The 25,632-nt window shown below is 45.9% G+C and overlaps 2 protein-coding genes across 5 annotated transcripts in view; both read right to left on the bottom strand.

Annotated features, from left to right (window-relative positions):
- Positions 1 to 3,469, bottom strand: part of PPP1R12C (protein phosphatase 1 regulatory subunit 12C) — a 38,865-nt gene extending 35,396 nt beyond the window's left edge. For 2 of the 4 annotated variants that reach the window (XM_081884943.1, XM_081884942.1), the window contains exon 1: positions 2,975 to 3,468. In XM_081884943.1, the coding sequence (XP_081741069.1) occupies positions 2,975 to 3,349 (375 nt within the window). In that variant the 5' untranslated portion in view covers positions 3,350 to 3,468. Of the gene's footprint in view, positions 1 to 2,974 lie in introns of all 4 variants that reach the window. The other 2 variants (XM_081884941.1, XM_081884944.1) reach the window with 2 other exon arrangements.
- Positions 3,470 to 7,521: 4,052 nt separating this feature from the next.
- Positions 7,522 to 24,465, bottom strand: TNNT1 (troponin T1, slow skeletal type; the record flags this gene model as incomplete). Its single annotated transcript, XM_081887233.1, has 11 exons — positions 7,522 to 7,788; positions 9,332 to 9,372; positions 9,489 to 9,579; positions 9,963 to 10,072; positions 11,522 to 11,635; positions 12,893 to 12,970; positions 17,270 to 17,386; positions 17,881 to 17,941; positions 19,241 to 19,262; positions 22,576 to 22,608; positions 24,408 to 24,465. Coding segments are annotated over 11 exons (771 nt in total), but the record flags the coding sequence as incomplete, so codon positions are not given.
- Positions 24,466 to 25,632: the final 1,167 nt, after the last annotated feature.

The raw sequence follows: 25,632 nt of genomic DNA, 5'->3' as shown, positions 1-25,632 counted from the left end.
TGGCAAATACATTTCGGCTGGATCAAGTAGCGATGGAGAGAACTACAAGGGGAAGGAGGGAAGGCATGACACCAAAGCAACATCTGGATGGCCGCACCATGGTTTGGGTGTGACCAAACCATTCATAAACCACGAAGCGTTCATACAGGATATTCTGCTAACCTCAACGTAATATGAGCCTGGTGAATCAGGCCAATGGTCCTAGTCCAGCAACCTGTTCTCACAGTGGCCAACCATATGCCCCCATGGGAAGCCTGCAAGCTGGACATGAAGCACAACAGCCCTCAGTCCAGCTGCAATTCCCAGCAATTGGCATTCAGAGGCATAACCTGGTGCCTTCCAAAAACATATATAGGGCACAACATTTGGCAAAGGCTGATTTACAGTGTCAAGCACAGGATACAGGCTTGCATGCAGTCATCCACCTGGATAACTGTAACTATTTATTCTGCCATTACCAGGTTGGGCACTGCTTTATTTTTGGGTGAAGACAAAGAAAAGTAGGTGTTGAGCAGTTCCTTCTTCTCTTTGCCGCTCAACAGCATTTCTCATGCAAAGGACTTACCACTTGCTTGTTCTTCCTCTTGTTTTGAACACAGCTGAAGAAACATTTTTATTATTATTTTCAATCTCTCATGAAAGCCGGAGCTCATTCTGAGCTTGGGCCCACCTGACATTCACCCTGCAACTGTTGTCTACTTGTGTATATTCCTCCATTGTGACTTCTCCTTCCTTAAATTTTTAAACTGTACATGCCCTTCTTAAATCTCAGCTCATCAGTAAACTCCTTATGTAGACACATCCATTTCTTTAGTTACATTTCTTTCTTGCTGGAATTGTCTGCACATGTGCCTTCAAAATTTCACCCCCATCCACCTTGGACTCACTTTCTTTTAAGAATTTCTGACCATGGTATCTCACCCAGCAGTTCCTTAAACTTTCTGAAATCAGATAATTGAAGTCCCAAATGCTTGTCCGACTACACTCAGTTTTCCCTTGCCTCTGTATCATGAAACCCAAGAGGCCACAATCTCTTACTCCCTAGGTTCCCTGTATTTCCACTTCATTGATCAGTTCCTCACTGTTGGTGAGGATAGGGTCCAAAATAGATGACCCCCTTGTTGCTTCTTCTACAAATGAAATTGTCAACGAGGCAACAGAGGAATTTGTTGGACCTTACATTATTGGCAGAGTTTGAGTTCCAATAGATATTGGGGTAGCTAAAGTCTCCTATGCCTACTACATCTCCCCTTTTTGAATGTTTGGTAATCTGCTGTAGGAAGGCATCATCCAAGTCTTCAGTCTGGCTTGGAGGTTCATAGCACACAACTACAGTAAGCTCACTACTGCTTCCTTCTCCTACAATTTTTACCCATATTCTATCTATTCACACCGCATATACTGTTCTCAAAACAACAGCCTGCAGTTAGGTGGTTCCAAAGTCCTACAAGTAGAATGGTAGCTGTTAAAGCGTGGTAGAAAATAGGATTTCCCACCCTTTCTATGTATGCTTACAAACATAGCAAGGTTTCTGATCTGTGTTATCATTTATCCAGTAAAAGAATAAGAGATGGTGGCATTTGAACTCTATATGATGGAGATGGAACTAGCAGCTCAACTTTGCACAGTGGAAGTGACTTACATCACTAGGTGAAAGGTGGAATTATATTAAGAAGGAACATAGGAAGCTGCCTAATATCTATTCAGACAATTGGTCCATCCTGCTCAGTAATGTCTAAACTGGAAGCTGCTCTTCAAGGTTTCAAACAGCAGCCTTTTCCCAATTCCACCTGAAATTGCTGAAGTTTGAACCAGGAACGTTTTTCAGGGAAAGCACTACAGCACCTGTATCATCAGCACAATCCTACTGATACATGGAATTTGGCACAGAATTTTTGACATCTGCTGTGAAAATAGAGCTTAATAAACTGGACCCGAGAACCCTGAGAGAATGGCTGCCAGCCAAGACAGGCACTATCGTGACAGAGTGAATGGTCACTGGTGCGACTTGGCATAAAAGCAGAATGTATGTGCGTACCATATAATTAATCATTTAATCCAGTGACCGAGAGCAATCTCAGGCCAGAAGTGATTGAGATGTGCTTTACAAACCTCCTTGAGGATGTTTCCGCAGGCAGTGCAAATTCCATTTACTGGGTAGCTGCTACATTAACATATATCATGCAAAGCGTCCTTTAGCCGTAATCACATGCCAAACTGGTGGAATCATCAAACCTTCATTTTAATTTCACAACTGCTAGCCTCATATAATGCAATTTTTGCGCATGGACCTGGAGCAGCATTCATCTTAGAGAGAGCTGTTGGGGTTCAAACCAACCCAACCATTAGCTGATAAAAGGGAACAGATCCTTCTAATTTCACATGAGCCTGTGTGTATGCGTAGAGAGAGAGAGGGTGGAGCTGGTTGCAGCTGCTTAATGGTAGAGAATACATACTCTGCAGATGCTCAGAGGCCATCCCTATACACTTCACAGCCAGGTCTTGGCAACAGTAAAATAATGGCTGGGGAGCATTTCTTAGATGCTCAGAAGTACTCTCATCATATAACTCTAAGCCAAGCCTTGACATTAGTTATCCCAAAGCCGGGGTTGCAGGCAGGGGACTTTCTACACCAGCCTCCCCCAAACTTTGGCCCTACAGTTGTTGGACTCCAGTTCCCATCACCCCTGACCATTAACCATGCCAGACAGGGCGGATGCTCGCTGCAGTCTAAGACGCCTGATGTGTACCAAGTTGGGGGAAGGCTGCTTCACACGTCTCAATCGGGGGAGGAGGAGGGGACGGGACACTCTGCGCACGTTCAGAGGCACCCTTTCCCGCTAAGGGGTTACGTTTCCAGATTTGAAATCCTGTCGCTTATTTCGGCCAGGGGACAGGAGAGGAAAAAGCTTAATGGGAAGGCGGCAAAAGCAGGGAGAGGGAGGCAGGGAGCTGCCATCGGGGCGCCGCGTACCTGGTGGAGGGCGCTGATGCCGTCCGCGTTGGTCCCGTTCACGGCGCCCGGGTCGGCGCTGAGCATCTCCCGCGCCGCTTCCAGCTCGGCCCCGGCGCAGCAGGCCAGGAACTCGGCGGCCGCCTCGAAGCGGACGGCGCGGGGCCGAAGCCCTCTGCCGCCGCCGCCGGACCCGGAGCCCATCCCCGCCGCGGGCACAGCCTCGCTCTCGGCCGCCACCGGCAGCCCCGGAGGAGGCGGGGCCGGGCACAGAGAAGCAGCCGCTGCTGCTGCTGCCGCCGCCGCTGCCTCGGCCTCCGCCCAGGCTCGGAGCTGCTCCCGCCGCCGCGCCCGGGCTCCTTCCCCCTCGGAGAGGGACAGCAGCGGCGCCGCCATTTTCCCGCTGCTGCCGCCGCCAGCCCGGCTGGGCGGCCCTCCCGGCCCAGCTCTAGCTCTGGGCTGAAAAGCAGCAGCAGCGGCGGCGGCGTCGACGCCTCTCGGCTTCCGTATCGGAAGCGAGAGGGGAGGGGGCGGCGGCGGCAGCAGCAGCAGCAGCAGGGCGGAGGATGTGGGAAAGGGAACGGCTGCCGCGCGGCATGACGGGAAGTGCAGTCCTCCAGACGTCGGGGGCTTCCAGACATTCTGCAATTCCCATCAGCCCCACACGGCACGGCCAACGGCACGGAATTGTGGGAGTTGTAGTTTCAACGACTGGGAGGTCATTTCCACCCCCCCCCCCCAAATCCCTAGGGAAAAATGCGAAAAGCACAACCTAAGAAGTGCGGGTGGGGATGGAAAGCGGGGGCACTTGTTTATGCCGTTAAAACCACGAGGAGAAGAAAGCAGACCCTGGTCCGGATTGCAGGCGGAGAGCAGCAACTAATCGGCGAAAAGCCCTGGCTGCTTTGTCTCGGAGGTTGCAGTACAAATCATTAGCCCTACGTTGCCAATTACGGATGTAACAGTGCGCAACTTTCAAACTTTCCATCTCTTTGGGGTAAACGAACCAGATGTGTGTGGCATGGTGGGAGATGAGCCTGAAGTCCCCACCCCCCACAAGTGCTCCTGGGAGATGGAGTTTAAAAGAAGAAGCAGCTAGCTTTGTGTGGGATTACCATGGAAATATAGTAATAAATAATAATAATCATCATCATCATCAACCCTGACTGCAGGTCTTCTATCAAGGGTGTTGCTGGACTACAGCTACTATTACTATTATTGTTTATTTTATTTTACATTCTACCCTTCCTCCCAGGGCAGCATACAAGCAATAAACAAGTAGGCATCTAGAAACATCTAAAAACAATTCCTATACAGATCCAGACTGGGGAAGATCTCTATTCAAAAGGCCTGCTGGAAGAGGAAAGTCTTCAGTAGGCGCTGAAAAGACAGCAGAGACTACACTTGTCCAATGTTAAGCGGGTGGGACCAAAAGTCAGGGAGGATGGGAGCAGCAATCAAATAACATCTGAAGTCTCACAGGTTTCCCATCTTTGTACAGTGGTACCTCGGGTTAAGAACTTAATTCGTTCTGGAGGTCCATTCTTAACCTGAAACTCTTCTTAACTTGAAGTACCACTTTAGCTAATGGGGCCTCCCGATGCCGCCACGTGATTTCTGTTCTCATCCTGAAGCAAAATTCTTAACCCGAGGTACTATTTCTGGGTTAGCGGAGTCTGTAACCTGAAGCGTCTGTAACCTGAGGTACCACTGTAATGTAATATGTAGCATAATATATATGAAGATGTGGAGTATTGTTTAGCTCACCGACATCTCCATAATGAAAGCCCTACATGTGTTGCCTTGGAAATGAGAGTGGAAACAGATTCACTTTCAAATGCTGACAGGAACTGGTGGGCGCTGTGTGTGTATTTCTCTACCTATTTCCTATTTCTGAGCCCTCTTTATAGACTTTATGGAACCCTAAGGAAGAGGAAAGACTCAGCAAGTGCCCACAGAAATATGAAAAGAATGGGGTCACACTATGTCAGCCCTAATCAGCATCTAAGCTTGAGCTGGCTTTCAACTTCCACAAGATTTATAAAAATAATAACAGAAATGTCAACAGATACAGCATCGCCACATCCCTAGAGAATCACAGCCAATGCCAGTTTTATTTTTTACCTGAATTTCAGAGGGGGGCTGTATATACGCCATACACGCATAAAGCCCATGACTTCCCTCACAGAATCCTGGGAACTGTAGTTTGTTAAGGGCAATGGGAATTGCACCTCTGTTAGAGGCAAGCTATACTTCCCAGGATTCTTTGGGGAAGCAATCTGATTTAAATGTATGGTGTATACACAACCTGTGGGCCACTCTGGTCTTTTTCTAACTTTATGCAAAAAGACCCTGATTCGACACCCGGCATCTCCTGGTAGGGCTGGCAAAGACCTGTAGTCATGCCTTTCCCCAGGCACCTCCTCCAAATTCCAGACTCTTTCTGCTTCTTGAGGCTCAGTCTCATTGGTCTTCTGGTTGTGGTCTGCTGCTGGCCTTCTCCAACACTCAGGAAAGATTTCTCTGCTAAGGCCTGGTCTCATACCACTAATGTCCCTTTCTGCTGTATTAACTGCCACGGAAAATTACTTTTCAGTGGAACATTTGCCTGGAAATCTTAGGCATCCCTCAAGCAACCATTGGTGACCAACGGCACCCAGAGTAACCGAGACAGGGAATCCCTGGTTTTGTGAAGGCCTGGGGCTATTTGCCCCAGTTGCCCCATACCTCCCTTCCACCTGCAGCCGGCAGCCCTGCAGCTTTGCAATGTTGCCAAACGGTATGGCTTGCGCAGGATTGCAAAGCATAGAAGTCCAACAGGCCTGCTGCTATCAGGCTTTCCCCCAGCAACGTCTATGAAAAGGGCCCAGACTGAGCTACCTCTTACGTGCTGCTTTGCTTTCAGTGCACTCCTGCTCCTCAATTCTAGTATCCCAATGAAGCCTCTTCTGAAATGGGATGCGGGTGGCTCTATCGTGGAGTTGCAGGCCTATGTTCAACACACACACACAAAATGGCTCCCGCTGCAAGCTCTCTCCTCCTTGAGCTCCAGCGCTCCCTCTTAGCTGCAATAAGTAGGCCCTCTGTTGGAGTGGTACAGCTAGTCTTAAAGGGAGAGTATCGCCACACACCAAAGTCTCCCAGGTTGTGGTTTCTTTCGGTCTTCATCCCTTGCTGCTTTTTTTAAACTCTGAGAATTCCCATCGCTCCAAAGTAGTATAGCAACCATGTGACCAAGCCTAGCAACTGCCTTGTTTTTGCTTTCAATGTTTTTTTGTTTCGTAACAGTTCCTATCTTTATTTTAGATTATCTATTTTTACCTTCTTTAAAAATAATCAAGGAAAGTTATAAATTTAAAAGCATCCAGATGACCTCTTACAGCTTTGTTGCCAGTACCGCATGGCCTTGAGTACCCCCAGAAAAAAACACACTGATTATTATTATTATTATTGTTTAGCTGCCTTTCACTCTAATGTCCCAGTGTGAGTTATGGCATTAAAACACAATATTAAAAACAGTTTAAAGCAACATTACAAGGTAGGTCCTCAAAAAGATAGACCTCAAGTGTCAAAAGAGGTGTGGAAGATGTATAATGAAGGTGTCAGACACACCTCTCTGGGAAGGGAGGGTCACAATTTAGGGGCTGCCACAAAACATGTTGTAATATACAGTTACTGACTCACACTAGCATACATGAAAATGTTATCCTGCACCCTGAGTTCAAGTTACCAGTGTGGGTATGGCTTAGTAGGCTCTCAGCACCCTTCTCAGTCCTTCTCAGCACCCCCTTCTCAGTTTTTCCTCTCTTCACACTCCTGGAACAAGCAAGAAGCCACGTGGCTATCTATGGCTCCCTGCAAATGAAAAGAACCTCTCCGAAAGGGAGACTTTATAGCTTGCTTATTATAGCTACCACAAAGATTGCCTGATTCACTTTGTATGGAAGCCAAGTACTTTTCTTTTCAAGTTGCCCGGAAGAACCCTTTTTTTCTTCATTTTATTTCCAGTGGATGAAGACTTGTTTGCTGTAAGGTCTGGAAACTATTCACTTAAAGTGGTACCTCAGGTTAAGTACTTAATTCGTTCTGGAGGTCCGTTCTTAACCTGAAACTATTCTTAACCTGAAGCACCACTTTAGCTAATGGGGCCTCCCGCTGCCACCGTGCCACTGCCACACGATTTCTGTTCTCATCCTGAAGCAAAGTTCTTAACCTGAGGTACTATTTCTGGGTTAGCGGAGTCTGTAACCTGAAGCGTATGTAACCTGAAGCGTATGTAACCCGAGGTACCACTGTATTTGCAAAGCTAAGGGTCTGCAATTTATTGTTGTCTAAGTATTTTTTGTGAGGAACATTTGCTTAAAGGTGTATGAGGGCAAATGCAAATCTAACCAAGTTTTAATGTGCTTGGAGCAATCATCATTGTGCTGCCAGTCAGTGTAGACAATAATGAGCTTGATGGACCAGAAGTGTGACTCAGTATAAGGCAGCTTCTCTGGAAAGCGAGGAGAAAGATAGAAAGAGAGATTCTACATTCTTTCCACCAATAAAACACAGGGAGGTTGTACTCACTGGGGAGGTACCACAGAGGGAAGAGTTTGGTTTATTGGGTCTGGCTTGTGACAAAGAGCTTGTTACAGGCACACATGACAGGGGTGAAGAAGAATGGACAAAGGGCAGGCTGGTCAACTTTCAACATAAAACAGGGCAGGGGAAGCAATGGGATGCTGCAAACAATAGTGGCTCCCAGATCTTCCCATGAATTGTAGGCGGGTGGGTGTCTTCTTTTTTACTTCCAGCGGCCGCCAAGTCTGGCTTTTCCGGCACCTTTCTTGCTGCAAGGAAGAAATGTACAAGTTGTCAAATATCCACATTCACCATCTGTCTATATCTATCTATCTGTCATCTATCTATATCTATCTATCTATCATCTATCTATCTATCTATCTATCTATCTATCTATCTATCTATCTATCTATCTATCTATCATCTATCTATCTATCTATCATCTATCTATCTATCTATCATCTATCTATCTATCTATCTATCTATCTATCTATCTATCTATCTATCTATCATCTATCTATCTATCTATCATCTATCTATCTATCATCTATCTATCATCTATCTATCTATCTATCTATCTATCTATCTATCTATCTATCTATCTATCATCTATCTATCTATCTATCTATCTATCTATCTATCTATCTATCATCTATCTATATCTATCTATCTATCTATCTATCTATCTATCTATCTATCTATCTATCATCTATCTATCTATCTATCTATCTATCTATCTATCTATCTATCATCTATCCAAGAATACTCACACCCAGCTCTCTGTCCTGCTTGCATATATACAGTATGTATTTGAAATATATTTTGTGAGGGAAACTCTAGCTAACCAGTCACAAGACCAAAATATGACACAGCAGATTTCCAAATATGAAATGTTAAAGTTTGAGAGAATGCTACAGCTGAATTTCAGCTCCATGTGGTGCAGATCTTCAGATTTTGTTGACCTGCACTCCAGCTCTCCAAAATAGTATTTTATCTATTTATTTCAGAAAATTTATATACCGCTTGATTGTAAAAACAACAACCCTCAAAGCAGTTTACATGAAGATATAACAAGAAAAACAAGAAAAAAATTACAGCTGTACTTTAAAACATACAAAAGTTAAAATACTAAAATGCTGAAACAGATTAAAATGACTTCAACCTCCTAAGCATTTGGGTAAGCTTGTCTGAACAAAAATGTCCTTAGCAGGTGCCAAAAAGAGGATTTTTAAAATACATTTTATAAACCTGGCAGTTGTGGACTTTATGAATTCATGCATGTGTTATGTACTGAGTTGAATAGGATCTAAAATGCAGCAGTGTGATTGGTCCTAGAACAATAGGATTCAGAATGCAGCAGTCTGATTGGTCCTAGAACAATGCAGCAGTATGATTGGTCTGCAGGAGCCACCCAATCCAGCTCCAGATAGAAGTGAATCCACAACCTGATTGGCCTACAGGAGAATTCTGGAATTAACCAATCACGTGCAGCCCATTGTGTAAATAATGTATATAAAGCAGATACTTTGGGGGAACTTTCATTTCCTCCCCACCACTATGAGCTGAATAAAGAGTATGAAATCCACTCTTGACTCTGAGTATATTTCAGCACAGTTCCACATGAACACTAGAACCTGTTTCACAAGCCGTTTCCACACTGTGGATTCTAGTTGTGAAAATGCACAAGTTTTGTGGCCTTAAAACATGCAGTGGGCGGGTGGGTAATGGGATTTGAGGCCAGAGTAATTTGTGTGTGTGTGTGTGTGTGTGTGTGTGTGTGTGTGTTGCTGCTGGAACCACAAGGTCACTCACAATTTCTGGGCGTGGCTGATGCGGTTGTAAAGAACATTGATCTGGAAAGGAAGGGAAAACACACAACACAGAGAGAGAGGGAAATTGATGTTAATATCATTTTGGCACCAGGGAAAGTTCCGTATCCAAAAGTATATTTCTTTTTCTCCCTCCTTACCTCATACTTCTGACATTTGTATTTTTCCATCAGGTCAAATTTCTCTGATTCTAGTTGATGGATCCAGTCATGTAGTTCCTTGGCTGTGTCCCTGGACAGAGAGACGCAAATTGTATTGGGGTTTGGGGGACTTATCTGATTTTAAAAAAACCCTTCCCCACCTCCTGCCCAAACATCCCTCATGCCCCTCCCTGGCCAGACACTCCACAGTACCAAGGACTGCTGATGGCCATGGTGGGGGCTTTGGCCAAGCCACCTTCCCTGGTTCCCTCCCTCTTCTCTGCCATTGCTGTGAACTGATGGTGCTCCTCTGTCTCATCTTGGCTGCCAGACGGAGCCAGGGCCAAAGTGTGAGGCACATGAATAAGCCAGCTGCAATGGTGAGGAAGGGCAGGGTCAAGGGGGCTTTTCTATGGGCGACACCTGCAGAGATCCTTGGCGCCAGTCTTGCCATGCAGCTGCACTGTTACCAACCTCAGCTGTTGTTCGCTTAAGTTCTCTACATTGAGTGGCTTCCTTCGCTCCGATAAGATCCGGATCTTCATTTCACGGCCTGTCTGCCTCTTGCCACGTTTCTGCTCGGCCTAAGAGAGAGAACCCAGGTGGGAAGTGTGTACAAAAGGGAATCACCGAGGGAAAACTTTTTAAACTAGGATTTTGACTCTTAATTTAAAGGCTTTTAAAGTATTTGCAGCCTCTTTTGGTGGGCGAAGGATCTGTGAGAGCTGTCTTTTATTTGCATAAAATGCTTTTGTTTTTTAGGTTTTTATTGATTGTGTTTACTGTAACTGGGCTTTTTTTTTGTATTTTTGTATTTTTACTGTGTTTGCAAGCTTCTTACAAACTTTCCAGAACAATATGTGAACCAAAACACAGCTACCCTTCAAAAATTGGCACTCATCTGAATTTTGCAGTTCTCCAGTCAAACAATGTTTACAAAAATGCATGTATTTGGAAACTGTGCACATTGATGAATATATTGGTGAAAATAACATAAAATTCATTAGGAGAAATTTGCAGTAAAATGCTGGACAATTTTCACTGGGATTTCCCTCCCCCCCTTAAATATATAAAAAGAATTTGCAAATTGCTGCAGTGTGAAGAACCAAAATGAAGATTGGGAAAATGGGGAAAAGGAGAGAAGCAAGATGCACAGATTCTTTCAGCCCTAGTTGGGAGTCCAGAAACATCTGGATTGGCTACAGGTATCTCTCTACCCTCGACAGACTGAATCGCAGGAAAGGGATGGTGGCTGCAATTGTGAAAAGAGCCACCTGATGGCATCACGGTGCTATTATATATGCAGTCCCTTCCAGAAGATCAGGTGGGAAGCAGATTCTCAAAGGCTTGAGAATAGTTGCAGAGGATGAACCTGATTAGATAAGGTGGACATCAGGTTTTACTTGGGGTTAGGGTGAATTTGGTGTCTCAAGACTGTTCAGCCCACATCTCCCTTTTCCTGTTAGAAACACCAAATATCCCCCAAACTTTAATAAAGAATGGGAGGGGGGGGGAATATAATTTATCTGGGAGACCACTGTAAGCAGATGAAATTAGCAGGATAACACTTGCGATAACACTTGTAATGTAGCAGATACTATGGACAAAATGAAGTGACATAAAATATGGATTATGGAATAATATGCAGTTGAAAAGGTTGACAATTGGACCCACGGAGGGGAAGGTGGGAAGTCCAGAGATTCGGAGAAATCTCTAAGTGTGGATATGTATTTTGTACTGTTATAAAATCTACACTTGTAAAATCAAATAAAAATTGTTTCAATAAAAGGCGAAAAATCAAAAAAGAGAAAAAAATAAGCATCAAATATCCTATAGCAACACTCCCCACCCCATGCAAAGCACATCCTCTACTATGAAGCTATGGTTTTGCAGTGAGGAATTAGCTAGTATTGTACACCTCTAGAACAGGTCCAATTGGATGGTAGGCAAGTGGTTGAAATATTAGGGAGCAAAGCAAAGACTGTGATTATCCAAAAGAGTAAATCCCTCCTTACTGTTACCCAGCAACTTACCTTTACCAGGTACCCGCCAAAATGAGCCCCCATATTGGACAGCACTTTCTTCTTCTTGGCATCATCTTCTGCCCGTTTCTTGGCCTCCTCCTCCTCCTTCCTCATCTTCTCTTCCTGCACAGGGCGACCGTGTGGAATCCATTATCCAATGACAGAACAGGGGCAGGGAACCTTTTTTTCAGATTGAGGGTCACATCCCCAACTGGGCCGCCACCCAGTGATCACATGACAGTGGAGTGGGGGGGGGAATGTGGGCGAAGCAACCAATGTAAATCTCGCTTTTTCTAGAGCGGGCTCATTTCATACTCTCCAACATGTCGCCAAGTCAAATCAGTGTGTGCGTTTTTTAGGGCCGCACTCCCGTGGGAGCCATGTGACTCGCACAAGATCATGACCCCCCCAAAACGGGCATCTTTCGGGGCCCTGCTCTCGTGGGAACCAAAAGGGGATATCCTGGGAGCTAGTAAATCTAGGATGTCCCACTTAAAGTGGGACAGTTAATGTAAGGTTACCAGATTTTTTTCAATGAATCCGGGGACACTTTTGAACTTCAATGGATTTTGTATGGGGTAAAGGTAAAGGGAACCCTGACCATTAGGTCCAGTCGTGGCCGACTCTGGGGTTGTGGCCCTCATCTCGCTTTATTGTCCGAGGGAGCCAACGTACAGCTTCCGGGTCATGTGGCCAGCATGACTAAGCCGCTTCTAGCGAACCAGAGCAGAGCACGGAAACACCGTTTACTTTCCCGCTGGAGCGGTTCCTATTTATCTACTTGCACTTTGACATGCTTTCGAACTGCTAGGTTGGCAGGAGCAGGGACCGAGCAATGAGAGCTCACCCCCGTCGCGGGGATTCGAACCACCCACCTTCTGATCGGCAAGTCCTAGGCTCTGTGGTTTAACCCACAGCGGGACTGATTTGTAAATCCGGGGACTGTCCCCAGGAAACGGGGCTATCTGGTAACCTTAAGTTAATGGGTATGTCCAATGGTTTTTGTTTTAAATAGAAAAAGGTGCCATGAAGTTGTTACAGTAAGTGCCACACATTTGCGGCGGTGGGGGGAGAGGGGGTGTACCATTGAGTACCCCCCAGAAAAACAACACCGGTATGTAATTTCTATGCCCAGGCCTTACACACCCCTGTCTGCCCTTTCCAGGAAACCAAGAGGCACTTCCAGAGCTCAGGCGTATATATGTTCCAGCCAGGTAAAAACAGGCACAGAGCATATGAAATGGAGTTGGTGAGAAGGGTGGCTTGGGGAGAGTCCCCAGGGCCGGGCAGAGAACCCTGGAGGGCCGCATTCGGCTCCTGGCCTGAGGTCCCCCACCCGTGAGCTGGAATGGGAAGCTGCCAGGCGACGGCAATACTCACGGCCAGTTTGTTCTGCCGCTCCCGTTCCTTCTCAGTGCGGACTCGCTGCTGCTCAGCACGTTCCGCCCGCCGATGTTCCTGCCGAAGGACACGAGAAACGGCTCAGACCTTTGCGGTCCTCAAGGAGAAACGTGAAAGTGACTTTGTAAACAACACCGACTACTAGGCAGGAGAAGCTTCTGAAAAGTAAGAGGTGTCCAACAACAGAACTTGGGAAATGGGAGGCGTTCCTTCGCTGGATGGAGGCCAGACACGGAACCTATCTGGGACGTTGCAGTCCAAGGGTTGCCAAACCAGAGAGCGTGAATGCCATGGTACCCATGAAATCTTTCTTCCCTCTGTACCCTGAATGGTCCTGTGGAACACCCTTGTCACTTGGGATAACCATGTATATGACTATTTCTCTTTTTCCAGTGCTGGTGGACCAGCACTCTTTTTGTCACACAACCTGCGACATCTGAATGTTCTTCAGTATATTCTGCAAGAGAGCAACCCCATTGCTGTTTCGGATTCAGCATTTAAGATCTTATGCCTACACAGCTAACCAACCGCTAGGTGGGAGCAAAGAGCAACCATTCCCTGCATCACGGTCTGTCTTTGTGTTTTTGCACATGCCGTGCTGGCTAAGGCTCATGGGAGCTGTAGTCCAAAAACATCTGGAGAGTGCAAAGTTGAGCAAAGCTGCCCTAGAGAAAGAGAGATAGATCCTAGATCTCCAAAGTGCATTCACCCCAAACATAGACTTCATTTTTCTTCTCTCTCCCCCTCCTTCCCCTTCTTTCCAGCTGCCAACATCTGTCTCAGACTCCACCTGTTTGTAAAAGATTGAACCTATAGATATATTTTTTAAAACGAGCCTTTTGCAGATCTGAGCACTGTTCATATTTCCATGAACCCAACAAAGATGTGGCCAAATACCTAAGCCTGGAAGAGGGGAAAATAAAATAAAGGGTGGGGGGACGCCAAAAAGGTAATGAAAGGAGTGAAAGCAAAACAGGAAAGAAGGTACTGGTTTAAGAGAGAGGCTTTTCATACTGCACAGATCTGCACACTATTGCCCTGCATATCTTGAAAGCAGGATGGGGAAACAGGGGCTCCCCCAATAGAGGTGCACCTAAGCTCCCTTGCACCCTTGGCAGGGAGATGTATCGGTGCCCACCAATGTATCCCTTGCGCACTTGGAAGAGGAGCCTGCACACCTTGCCTGGCTACCCAGAGCAGTGAAGGAATGGCCTGGGCAGTGTGCAGATGGGCAGACAGGCTCCTAGTCATTCCAAGCCAGAGCGGAGAGGCGTGATTTTCGTGTCCCCCTGTGCTTGGGACTTTGGTGGGGGCCAACACGACCGACCCCTAGGTACGCTGCTGCACCCGGATGTCACCGGACTGCAGCTCTCATCACCCCTAAGCGTTGGCCTCGCTCCCTGTTGTGGTGGGAGTTGGAGGACTCCAAGAGCATTGGGGAGGGCACCAGCTCCCCCACCCGTCCTTTAGACCCAGACCTTGATTCTTCCATGCTGTGACTTTCTTGGCTGCATCTGTGTCAGGCTTCAGGTAATCTGATCCTACCCCCACAGTAGGCTACCAGGAGTAGACAAACAGGGAGAGTTCTTACCAAAGTCTTTTATTCAATAATCACAGAGAGAGGCGTAGAAATGCTTAGTAAACTCTATTCCCCTTCTCTCCTCAATTGTCAACAGTACCACCCACCTTACGGTGGCTGCTTAGGGCCATTTGTCTCTGAGCCCTTTGCTCTCCTACTTTCAATGCTCGCCGGGTTCTGGGAGAAGGGGGGGTCCGGAATGCTTTCTAGTGATAATGTGTCAGCCAGCTGCTCCAGCTCTGCTTCCCGCTCCTCCTCCTCCTCTCCCATTATTGCCCAACTCTGCTCTTCATCTGCCTCTGAGCCGTGACCTTCCTCAAACCACTTTTGTAAATCTATACTGTCTTCCTCTTCTCTGGAAAGTTGGCGGGGGGGAGAGGTGGTTTCCACTATTCCTTCTCTGTACAGTCCCTGACAGTCTGGCACTCTATGTATGGTTTTGTAGTTCCTGCTTTTTGGCAGCCAGAATGGCTCTTCTAAGCCAACCCAATGGGTTTGGTTAACAACAACAACAACAACTTATTATTTCTACCCCACCCATCTGGCTGGGTTTCCCCAGCCACTCTGGGCGGCTCCCAACTGAATATTAAAAACACAATACAGCATTAAACATTAAAAACTTCCCTAAACAGGACTGCCTTCAGATGTCTTTTAAAAGTACGGTAGTTACTTATTTCCTTGACACCTGATGGGAGGGTGTTCCACCGGGTGAGTGCGACTACCGAGAAGGCCCTCTGCCCGGTTCCCTGTGCTTCATGTCTTGCAGTGAGGGAACTGCCAGAAGGCCCTCCGAGCTGGACCTCAGTATCCGGGCAGAACGATGGGGGTGGAGACGCTTCTTCAGGTATACAGGACCGAGGCCGTTTAGGGTTTAAAGGTCAGCACCAACACTTTGAATTGTGCTCGGAAACGTTGAAACAGACCCCTAGAATCATAGGCTTGCAAGCGAACCTTGGAGGTTATTTCGCTCAACATCCAGCTCGCCACACGATTTGCAACACAGGATGCAGCTACAAGATTCAAATATTGCTGGGAAAGGTGTGCCAATTTATATTTCGAAAGGCCATTTCCCATATGTCTCTGGAACTGGACGAATACATTTTACCCACATTTTGAAATGTCTCTTAAAAATACCTCTCAGAGCCTTATCTACACCACTGCCCGGTGAATCAACATACGCCTGCGAGTCAAGTCGCCTGTAAAAGCATCAAGCAGATCAGACCCTTCGATGTAATCTTGAAGAACAGGTTGCGTCTCTCTCTCTTTCGTATAAAAAATTGCCTTTCTGCGTAACCTTAAAAAACTTATTTTCCCTCTGGGCAGCTTCTTAGCTGCCAGCATTTCTTATCGTCCTCCCCCCCATACCCCTTGCCAACCCAGTATTTGTCTTTTAGGGCCAAACTGGACATAGCAATGAAGATCCCTGAACCGCCAGCCTCTTTCAATTTCTGGAAAAAAGCAGCTATCTGTACCGATATGTTTTCTCAAATGGAACAAATAGCAGTGGGTGGTGGGACAGGTATCAGAAAAGTAACGCAGAGAAAGGATTAAAGAACACCAGTGGAATTGTTTTGGGTGGTGGTCTCATTTCAGAGGTGTGTGTGTGTGTGTGCGTGTGTGTGTGTGTGTGTGTGTGAGAGAGAGAGAGAGAGAGAGAGAGAGAGAGAGAGAGAGAGAGAGAAATAAAGCTCTTATGGGCTACATTCCCAAGTCACATCCAAGCTATACATTCAAAACCCATCTGTGCCACTTAACAGTCATGTCTTCCCCAAAGAATCCTGGGAAAATTTATTTACCCTTCATAGCGCTACAATTCCCAGCATCTTTAAACAAACAACAGGGTCCAGAATTCAAGTGGGGGAAGCCATGACTGTCAAAGGGGTGCAAGAGTTCCTTAAATGTATGCCAGTGGACATTGCCTCCCGTGCCTATAATTAAACAAAGGAAAAACCACTACAGTCATTCCTCGGGTTACAGTTGCTTCGGGTTGTATGATTTCAGGTTGCGCACCACGCCGAACCCGGAAGTACCGGAACAGGTTACCTCTGGGTTTCGGCGCTTGCACTTGCGCAGAAGCACTAAATTGTGCACAGAAGACGCAGCGCTGCGGGTTGCAGACGCTGCAGGTTGCGAACGTGCTTCCCACATGGATCACATTCGCAACCTGAGCATCCACTGTATGTGATTGCCACGACGCCCTTAGAAGTAGGTGGTGTGAGCAGGTAAACTGCTGGACCACTGACCAATTTCAAATGAGCCACCCAATGCAGGGATAGGGAGACCTGTGGCCCTCCAGATGTTCTGGGACTCCCAACGCCCATCAGTCACAACAGCATGGCCAACAGTCAGGGATAATGGGAGATGTGGTCCAAAAACATATGGAGGGTATCAGATTGGGGAAGACTAGAGATGAAACTGGTGGGAGATTTATTCAGGTGTGGACAGCCTTGTGAAATGAATGAGCGCCAGTCTACACACAATACACAGGTGTGTGTGTGTGTGTGTGTCATCACACTAACCAGACGCCCCTCTGTTCCCAGCTACCCACAATCCTTTGCTGCCCAGAACTCACAATCCTTTGATAACATTTAATAACAAATAAGGAATAGCAGATTGTATCATTTAATGTAACAAACCAGAGGGGAAGCTGAAGGAAGTCAACGGGAAGGGGGGGATGTAGAATGTATGTTTGGAAATGGTTCTGATATTTGTTGTTAGAAAAGAAAACTAATAAAAATTACATACAAAAGAAAGAAAGAAAGAAAGAAAGAACTCACAATCCTTGACATGAGACCAACGAGCTCCTCCTCTTCTTTCTTCCTCTGCTCAAAGTGCACGTCAATGAGGGTCTGGAGCTCCAAGAGGTCCTTCTCCATACGCTTGCGGTGGATGTCCTGTCCATCAGGCAGAGGGAGAGGTTAGCTTGAAGGGGATGAAAGTCATCCAGATAGTCCTGTGCATGTCTCTGTGGGCTGGCCTAGAGGGGACCCTTGAAAGGTGTTATATGGTCGTAGAAAATTCTACTTGTTGCTGCAGGACGTCTGGACATTTGGTCTTGCACAGAGGCAGACCACAAGTCTCCTAGTGCCTGCTGGCCCACTATCTCTAATAAGTTAAGGTCAAAGTACATGTTATACACACTGTGGGCATTGTCTTTAGAAATTAAAAGCAAATATAAATGGAAGAAAGGGCTGTTTAATGGTTAAATTTTCATTTCCAGCTATTTTTCCACTTAAGAACCACCTTGTTTTTCACCCATGGGGGAAAAAAATCCGTATTGGCAGAGGCTGTTTGTTTGAAAGGCTTGAGGCTATCTGGGAAGTGATGCAAAAAAGAAAAGGAAAAAAAAAACGGGGATTAGGACAGTTTAATAAAACAGAATACTCACATCGAAATCTACTCTCTCCCCCTCAGGGATTTTTGGAGGAGCCAACTGTGGAACCACCGGTCTTTGTGTGCAAATACAGACAAGGAAATAAGAATATAGTTAATATCTGAAAATACTACTGACCTTCTCCCCCCCCCCCCCCGCAAAAAAAACCCTGCCAAAAATTAATACAAATCTCTGCTACCACCTCCCTTGAATTAGACATGTCAGAGCTAAAATGAATTGTTGTGGGTGTGTTTTGTTTTTGGGGAGGGCGAAAGAGAATTTTTAAACTTGCGTATCAAAAAGCGGAATCTCCAAGTGCCAATTTTGGCTGGGTTGTCCTTTTTTTCTTATAGAAGGATCAATACTTATTGAACTTATTCATCACCTTAACTCTCTCTTTGCACCGTACAGTAAAAAAGAAATGCACATCAAATAGACAAACAACTGCACATAAAATTTAGAATTTAATTGTAAAAACATCAGTGCGGTCACAACAAGCTGCTCTAGCGATCACACAGAAAGTCGTAACATCTTTATTTTTTGTAAAAACCACCTCCTCCAAACTACATAACACGATCACTATGATATTAATCAGCTAATCTAATGAGGCCTCCACAGAATCAACAGTTAAAAAATAAAAATCAAAGCCCATCAGCACACAAAAGGTTTTGCAGAAATTCCCAGGTGTCAAAAAAGGTTATTTAAGTATGCCACTACTGCGGCCCGTGTGGTGGAACTAGCGAGGTCTCAGCTAAAGAAGAATGGCAACTTTAACTGATGGAATATGAGCAGCTTGTGGACCTAACATATAGAATAAGAGAACAAGAAGAATATATGCTTAAAGAAGATTGGAAAACGTTTATTGAATATATGGAGGGGAAATTGTGTACATTTGAAAACGTGGGCAGCATTAAGATAAATTCAGCAGTGGAAATAAGATTTGATGGCTGTAATAATGGAGTACTGAATGGTTTCGTTTATATAAAATATGCAGGGATTTATGTTAAGCAAAATGAACCATGGAAAGAGAAGAAGGGATGTCATTGGGTTGTTTAAATGAATATTCTAAAATGTAAAACAGAAAATTTAATGAAAATTATAGGGTGGTGGGAAACACTCAAAAGGTTTCAGGGCCTTTTAAAAACTAGACATTCTAGGCAGTGATTCAATAATTACTGCCTTCCCTCACTGTTGACTTTCAGCCTGTCAGGTCACTTACAAAGACACAGGAGATTTTGATGGGGAGGGGGGGATGGCAGCAACTCTGCCTTTGCATACACACTGCTTCTTCCACCCTCCAGCGAGAAAGTCAGCATCCAATGATCCTGTGGTCAGTGAACGTCTGTGGAAGAAGCACCTTATACCTGTCGCTTACCTGGGCCTGGGGCGTTCTTCCTCTGCGAGAAACAGAAGGCAAAGAATGGTCATTAACAGATGCAGAACAAACCATCATCAACTGGCTGTACAAAGATACAGCTCCAAAAACTCTGGAGGGCAGGAGGAGGGGTTGGGGAGCTGGTGTCCGTAGGTAGAGGTGAGAAAGGCTTCTGCATGAGACCCTGCAGAGATGCTGCCTGTCAACAAGTGTACACAGTACAGAGCTAGACAGACCAATAGGCTGGCTTGGTACAGTATAAGGGAGCTTCTTGCATCTCTGTGGCTGTCAGCAAGGCACTGTCTCTGGGGCCTTCCCAGCTTCCAAGAATTAGATGCCCGCATTGAGAATTCTCTCGTTCTGCCTCCAGCTGTCCTGCGTTCCCCCTCTGCAAAGTGAGAACAGCTCCCCTGCAGGGCTGGTGGGCTCTTGGCCAGGATTAGGAAATGGCTGTCTTTGCTGCCCTCCGGAGCTAGCTGCGGAAGTGGGGTTTCACCTACCATTGGTGAAGCACAAACCGTTGTGTTCTCACAGAGATATACCGTACTTTTCCGCGTATAGGACAATGTTTATTTTTAATTTAAAAATTGTGTAAAAAATCAGGGGCTGTCTTACACATGGATAGTGCATGGGGGGACGTGGGATTGGTTGCTGCCGCGAGCCGGAGATTGTCAGTGGCTAATGGGCGTGTTATTGGTGGCCGCGGCAAGGGCTGGTGTTGATTGGCTGTTGCTGGGGTGATTGGCGGCTTCTGCCAGCGAGGGGACAGACGATAGGTGGATTTTGTGACGCGTGTGAGTGGTGGGTGAGCGATTTCTGCCGATCCCCCCTAAAAAAAGCTGAACAACTTGGGCCACTCCCCCCAAAAAGCTCAAGAAGTCTGGGCAATCTCCCCCCATTTTCTTAATTTGGAGTCCCCCCCAAAAAACACAGGGGTGTGTTATACACGGAAAAATACGGTATACCGGTATCTGACTGCAGGTCAATTTGAAAGTTATAGATTGTTGAACTGGAGGAAATGAAGAATCTAATACCGAAATTGTGTTGTGATGAAGGAGTTGATGCATGACAGTGAGGTTACTGGGTCTCTCTGCCTATCAATCCATCTGCAACTCTGAGGAGGATACTTGATGTAGCTGGTGGACTATAGTTCACAGAGGCTCATGTCAACTTTCCCCATCCTGGTGCCCTCCCAACATTTTGCACTAGGACTCTCGTCAGGCCCACCCAGCATGAGACTGGTCTAAAACAGCCTCCTCAAATTATTCATGATGTTTGGTGGGGGTGAAATGGAGGTGGGGGCAATGGTTGTGGGGGGTTTTTTGGGAGGGAGGAGTAAGGTGAAATTCTCCAACAGTTCTCAGAAAACTCTCTTCTGAGACACGTCCGTCTCATTTAATTTTGAATGAAACTCTGCTGTTAGTCCATATGGTTGGGTGGAGGGAGCAAGGGGCTAAGAGTGTGAAGTCCATCGCTTTCTTCGAAGATATTAAAACGATATCAAACCATAATGCAACTAGATTAGGGTTGCCGTACATCTGGACATACCCAGAATACTGCAGTCGGAAGCAGGAAAATCCAGACATGTAGGCAACCCATGTTGGCATACACATCTGGCCAATAATAATAATAATAACAGTAATAATAAAAATTCTCAACAACTTTTGTGTCCGGATTTTCACTTTTTGAAATATGGCAACCCTAAACTAGATCCAAAGTTGCACCCAAAATTCAGGAATGGTGAAATTTTTCACAGACCCCAAAACTGGGGAGTATTCTCATCCAGGGGATGATTATTTATTTATCTATTCATTAATGAATCTATTCATTTATTCAGGACGCTCTCTTTTTAGGAGGTGCCAAAAAAAGAAAGTCAACTGCCACAAACTTTTGTCTTTTGAGAAATTTTGGCTCAACCCTAGCTAAAAGCAGAACGCTTGGCCGTACAGCAGGTAAATATTCCAGGGTCGGCCTAGAGGAATCCAACCAAAATTTCAGGGCTGTTGGCAGGTGAGTCCAGACAGACACCAGACAGAAGACGGTTTTCATGATCATGGTCACAGGCATGTCCATAGGTACTGGAAAATATCTTTTACCCACATCTGGGCTTAGATATGTTGCTTCCCTTATAGACATGATGGGGGTGCACATGTTCGCAACACAGATACATAGAGAAAACACATGACTTGCATGTATCCAGAACATGTGTGGCACACGGACAACACCAGAGGCCTGTAGATATATCTCCACAAAATATATCAACAAGGCATATTCTGTTAGGAACCTGTGCACATCCTCCTGCTTTGAGGGGTGTGGATGGCTGGGGAGATAACTTCTTGGAAGTCAGAAATACCTCACGGGAGCTGCCGGAGGTGTGTGCGTATGTCAATAAAGTAAGCTGTTAAATTTAATTCAGAAAGGTGGTGCACTCAGCACCACACTCAAGCCAAGCCTACTATGCGTCAGAATGAGGCAGCGCTTTTGGCCTAGTATTTCATGCGAGAAGGGCAAAAAGAAAACCCCCTCAAAGACTGAGGGCAGAAGGTTGGCTAGCCTTCATTTAGACATAGCGGCCAAGGTCTTTTCCAGTCTCTTTTGTAAAACCTTGTGGCAACTTGTAAAAGCACCAAAACTCTCCACATTCTCCTGACGGTGTTTCCTGGACCAGAACACCCATGAGAATAATGTCCTCGGATATTCTTGGGTTAAAAAAAACCCAATAGCTGCCTCTGTGGGTGTCATATGGCAGAGAGCAGATCTCATTTATGAATTTTCCCCTACATTAACAACTCTTTACAAGTAAGACAGATAGACAGGCAGAATGACCGACTAACTAACTAACTAACTAACTAACTAACTAACTAACAGCTAGTGCAACTGGACCTCTTTAGGCCTGGTGTCTTAGCTGCACAATGGCAGATAAGTGTTTCTGTAGGGGAGCACTCAAAAGCAGCCCTTCACCCACATCAGAATGAGGAATCTATGTTGTTGGACTACAACATCCATCGGCCCCAGCCAGCCAATCAGTCAATAGCCAGGGATGATGGGGGTTGTACTCCAACATCATCAGGAGACTCACAGGTTTCCTAGTCTCTAAGATATAGCCTGTTCTATCACCTCATCATGTGTAGAGCAGGACATCAGTGACCGTGTGTTTATGCTCTCTTTCCAGCCAATTGCCTGAGGTTGTGTGGCCTAGATCTGCCCATCACCAGACTGTGACATGCCAAATTTTGCTGGAGAGGAGGGGAAGTAACGTTTTGACTTGCCCCCTCCTGGTTATGTGTCCCCACCCCCACCCCAAAAAGGAAGAATGGAGTGAAGAAGAAAGATACCTTGCTCAGCAGCCTGCTCAGGTTCGTCAGCCACTGCAAACAACATATATCACAGGGGTCAGGAGGACGGGGAACACAGATGGAGCAAGGATGAGGTGGAGCAAGGAGAGAGAGGGAAGTTGTAGGGTAGAGACCCAATTAATGAGAGAAATGAAAAGGCAGATCAATCCATCTACAACAGAGGTGAGGAAGCTCTAGTCTTCCAGACATTGCTGGACTCCAATTCCCATCATCCTTGGCCATGCTGACTATGGCTGATAGGCTTTGAAGTCCATCAATTTCTGCCAGGCCAAAGGTTCCCAACCCCTGATCTACAGGTTGTGGATAAAAATGAGAGGGAAATGTCATTAAAATAAAAAAGACATTCGCCAAGGGGGAAGGCGGAGATATGTAGGCCACTTCTCTCCATTCAAATTGAGAGCAATATTGTTTGTTTGGCCTTAGCGATGTCCCCATGTAGTGAAATCTGAACGGCTACACGGTGCCACCTTCACATTTTGCACTTTATGTGATCCCTGATTGGTACAGTGATGCCATCATTCTTTCTCTGCTTCTTCCCCACAATGGAGGCCTTTTAATAACAAAAAATGGCAAGAAGAAGAATAGGAGCCATTTCCCAAGAGGCACAAAAATATTGAAAAGAACCATTTACACTGCATGGCTCAGCTTCCATTTAGAATAATACATAGTCCTCAGAACTGTTTCCAGGGGCACAGGGATTGGTACCAGAGGACAAAAATTTGAAGGGGAAAAATAACATTTGGTTATAACTGGAAGGCAAAAGTAGCTGCCGCCATCAAGCATTGTCGCCTGGTTAAGCAAACGGGTTGAAAAGGAAAGAAAGAAATTATGAGCATAAATAAAGGGACCAGCTTCAAGCATCTAGGAGGTGGAATGCAGATTGTAAAAGAAAAGAGCATTGGACCCAGTTATGAGACAGAGTTATTGCACAGATGTCAGGGGCAGAGGAGGAGGAAGAATGGTGGAGAGTGCCTGCCCATCCTGACCCTTCCAGGTAGAAGGAGGAAGAGGAAAACAGTCTAGACTTACAGCAGGGGTTTGCGGGAGGTCACAGCTCAGAGGCAGATGAGGAGAAAAGTTGGGAAATAATGGCAGAGGAGGAGGAGGCAGAGCCAGAGCAGCAGCTGGCAGACACGTTGTCACTAGAAAGCATTCCAGACCCACCACCTCCCAGAACCCGGCGAGCCTTAAAAGTAGGAGAGCAAAGAGCTCAAAGACAGAGGGCACTTAGCGGCACCTGGTGACAAATAAGGAAGTGGGAGAGAAGGGGGGTGTAGATTCAATTGTGACAATGCCATTATTCAAGAGGCTGGGTTCTATAGCCTCTCTCTGTAAAGCTTGAAATAAAAAAGGGCTGCAAGAAACTTTTCCTTGTCTTTATACTTTCCTGGGCAACCGGCAGGGAGCTGCTGACAGCATCCTGACAATATGTGATGCTCAAAAAAGAGGCTTGTGAATTTCATAACAATAAAGGGAGGCTGAGCCATCCCAGGCTGAAAACCAGAAGGGAGAAAATTTGTGAATGACAGGAGGCAAACCTTTCAGGCATGGGGGGAGAGAAACCGGACATCCTGTGTTCACACAGCCCCCCTTTCCCAATTGAAACAATCCCATTCTCCTCTCAGAGAAATGGAGCCCGGACCCCAACTTTTGTGAATCTTAGGAAGATTTGGAGCCACCGTGGGGATCAGGAGCATTCTTGGTTCTCCACTAAGTAACTCTGTGAGAGGGCCTTAGGCCTGAAACAAAACAAAACAAAGGATGCTCAGCAGGAAGAGTAGGGAGGGAATAGACGTGTGATATCACCTCACCTTCTTCTTCAGCTTGTTCCTCTTCTTCAAGAAAAGGAGAGAGAGAAATAGAGAGAGGGGGGGAGAGATACCAAAGAAAAAGAGAATGAGACAGAGGGAGGTTATCAGTTTGGCAAGGGTGGTGTCAACAGATATGGGATATTGGTTGCTGATTACCACAAGTTAGGGGAATGCTTTGGGAACAAGGTCTGAGTGGGAGAATGGCCTGCCCTGTAAGACATTCTGCTGGAGGAAAAAGTTCTTACAAATAAGCAAATACACACACACACACACACACACACACACACACGAGAGCTCAGGACTGGAAAGAATGAGGGTTTCACTTCTTGCTCTGCAAGAAAAAAATATCAGTCTAAGGGCACTTCCAGACAACCTGTTTACCCAGCATTCATCATAATTTGTTTGGAGGGAGATTAGATGAAGTTAACTGTTTCATTCATTCTGATTTTTTTGTTTGTGGGAAGCTTAGATGACATTGCACCTCAGCTGGTGTGCGTTTCAATTTTGGTTGCTGGTCATGGCAGAGGCAGGCAGAGAGGAACCTGGAGGAGCTGAGATCAAACTTTGTCATTTGTTTATTTTTTTTAAAAAAAGAATGAATCGGGAAAGGGGGTGGGGGAAGATGCTACCCAGATGAATTATACCCTCCCTGTCCCCACCCACATAGCTGTGGAATGCCAGGTGTGGCTTACAAGGGAAGAGCAATGAATGGAGAGCATTAAGTGCCGCCTGCCTGGATGCACCCTAGAAATGCCATCAGGAAAGACAAACAAATCTGTTAATAAGCAGATGCCAGTATATAAAAAATATGTTTTGCCTTTTTAAAAAAACACAAAAGCAAAACATCCACAGCCAGAAAAGATTGTGGAAAAGATCACAACTAATCACGAGTATTAATGGATGACTTAGGAATCTCTTACCTTCCTGCTGCTCCCTGGTGAGTAGGAAACGGGGTGGCAGGGAAAGAGGAGAGAAAGCAATGGAGACATATATTAATGCGTCCTTGATGTTGAACTGTGGGCACATCTCAACACCATACAGTTAAATAGTCTTGAAACAATTTTGAAATGTACTTTTGGATGTTATTCAGACATCCAACGGTGTCCCGTTGTGCCAGAAGCGGCTTAGTCATGCTGGCCACATGACCTGGAAAACTGTCTGTGGACAAACACTGGCTCCCTCGACCTGAAAGCGAGATGAGCACCACAACCCCATACAGGTAGTC

The sequence above is a fragment of the Podarcis melisellensis genome (genome assembly GCF_964234715.1).
Source record: "Podarcis melisellensis genome assembly, chromosome: 13".
NCBI classification, from domain to species: Eukaryota; Metazoa; Chordata; class Lepidosauria; order Squamata; family Lacertidae; genus Podarcis; species Podarcis melisellensis.
Note: the sequence above shows the minus strand (reverse complement) of the source record. Positions and strands in the feature narration are given on the sequence as shown.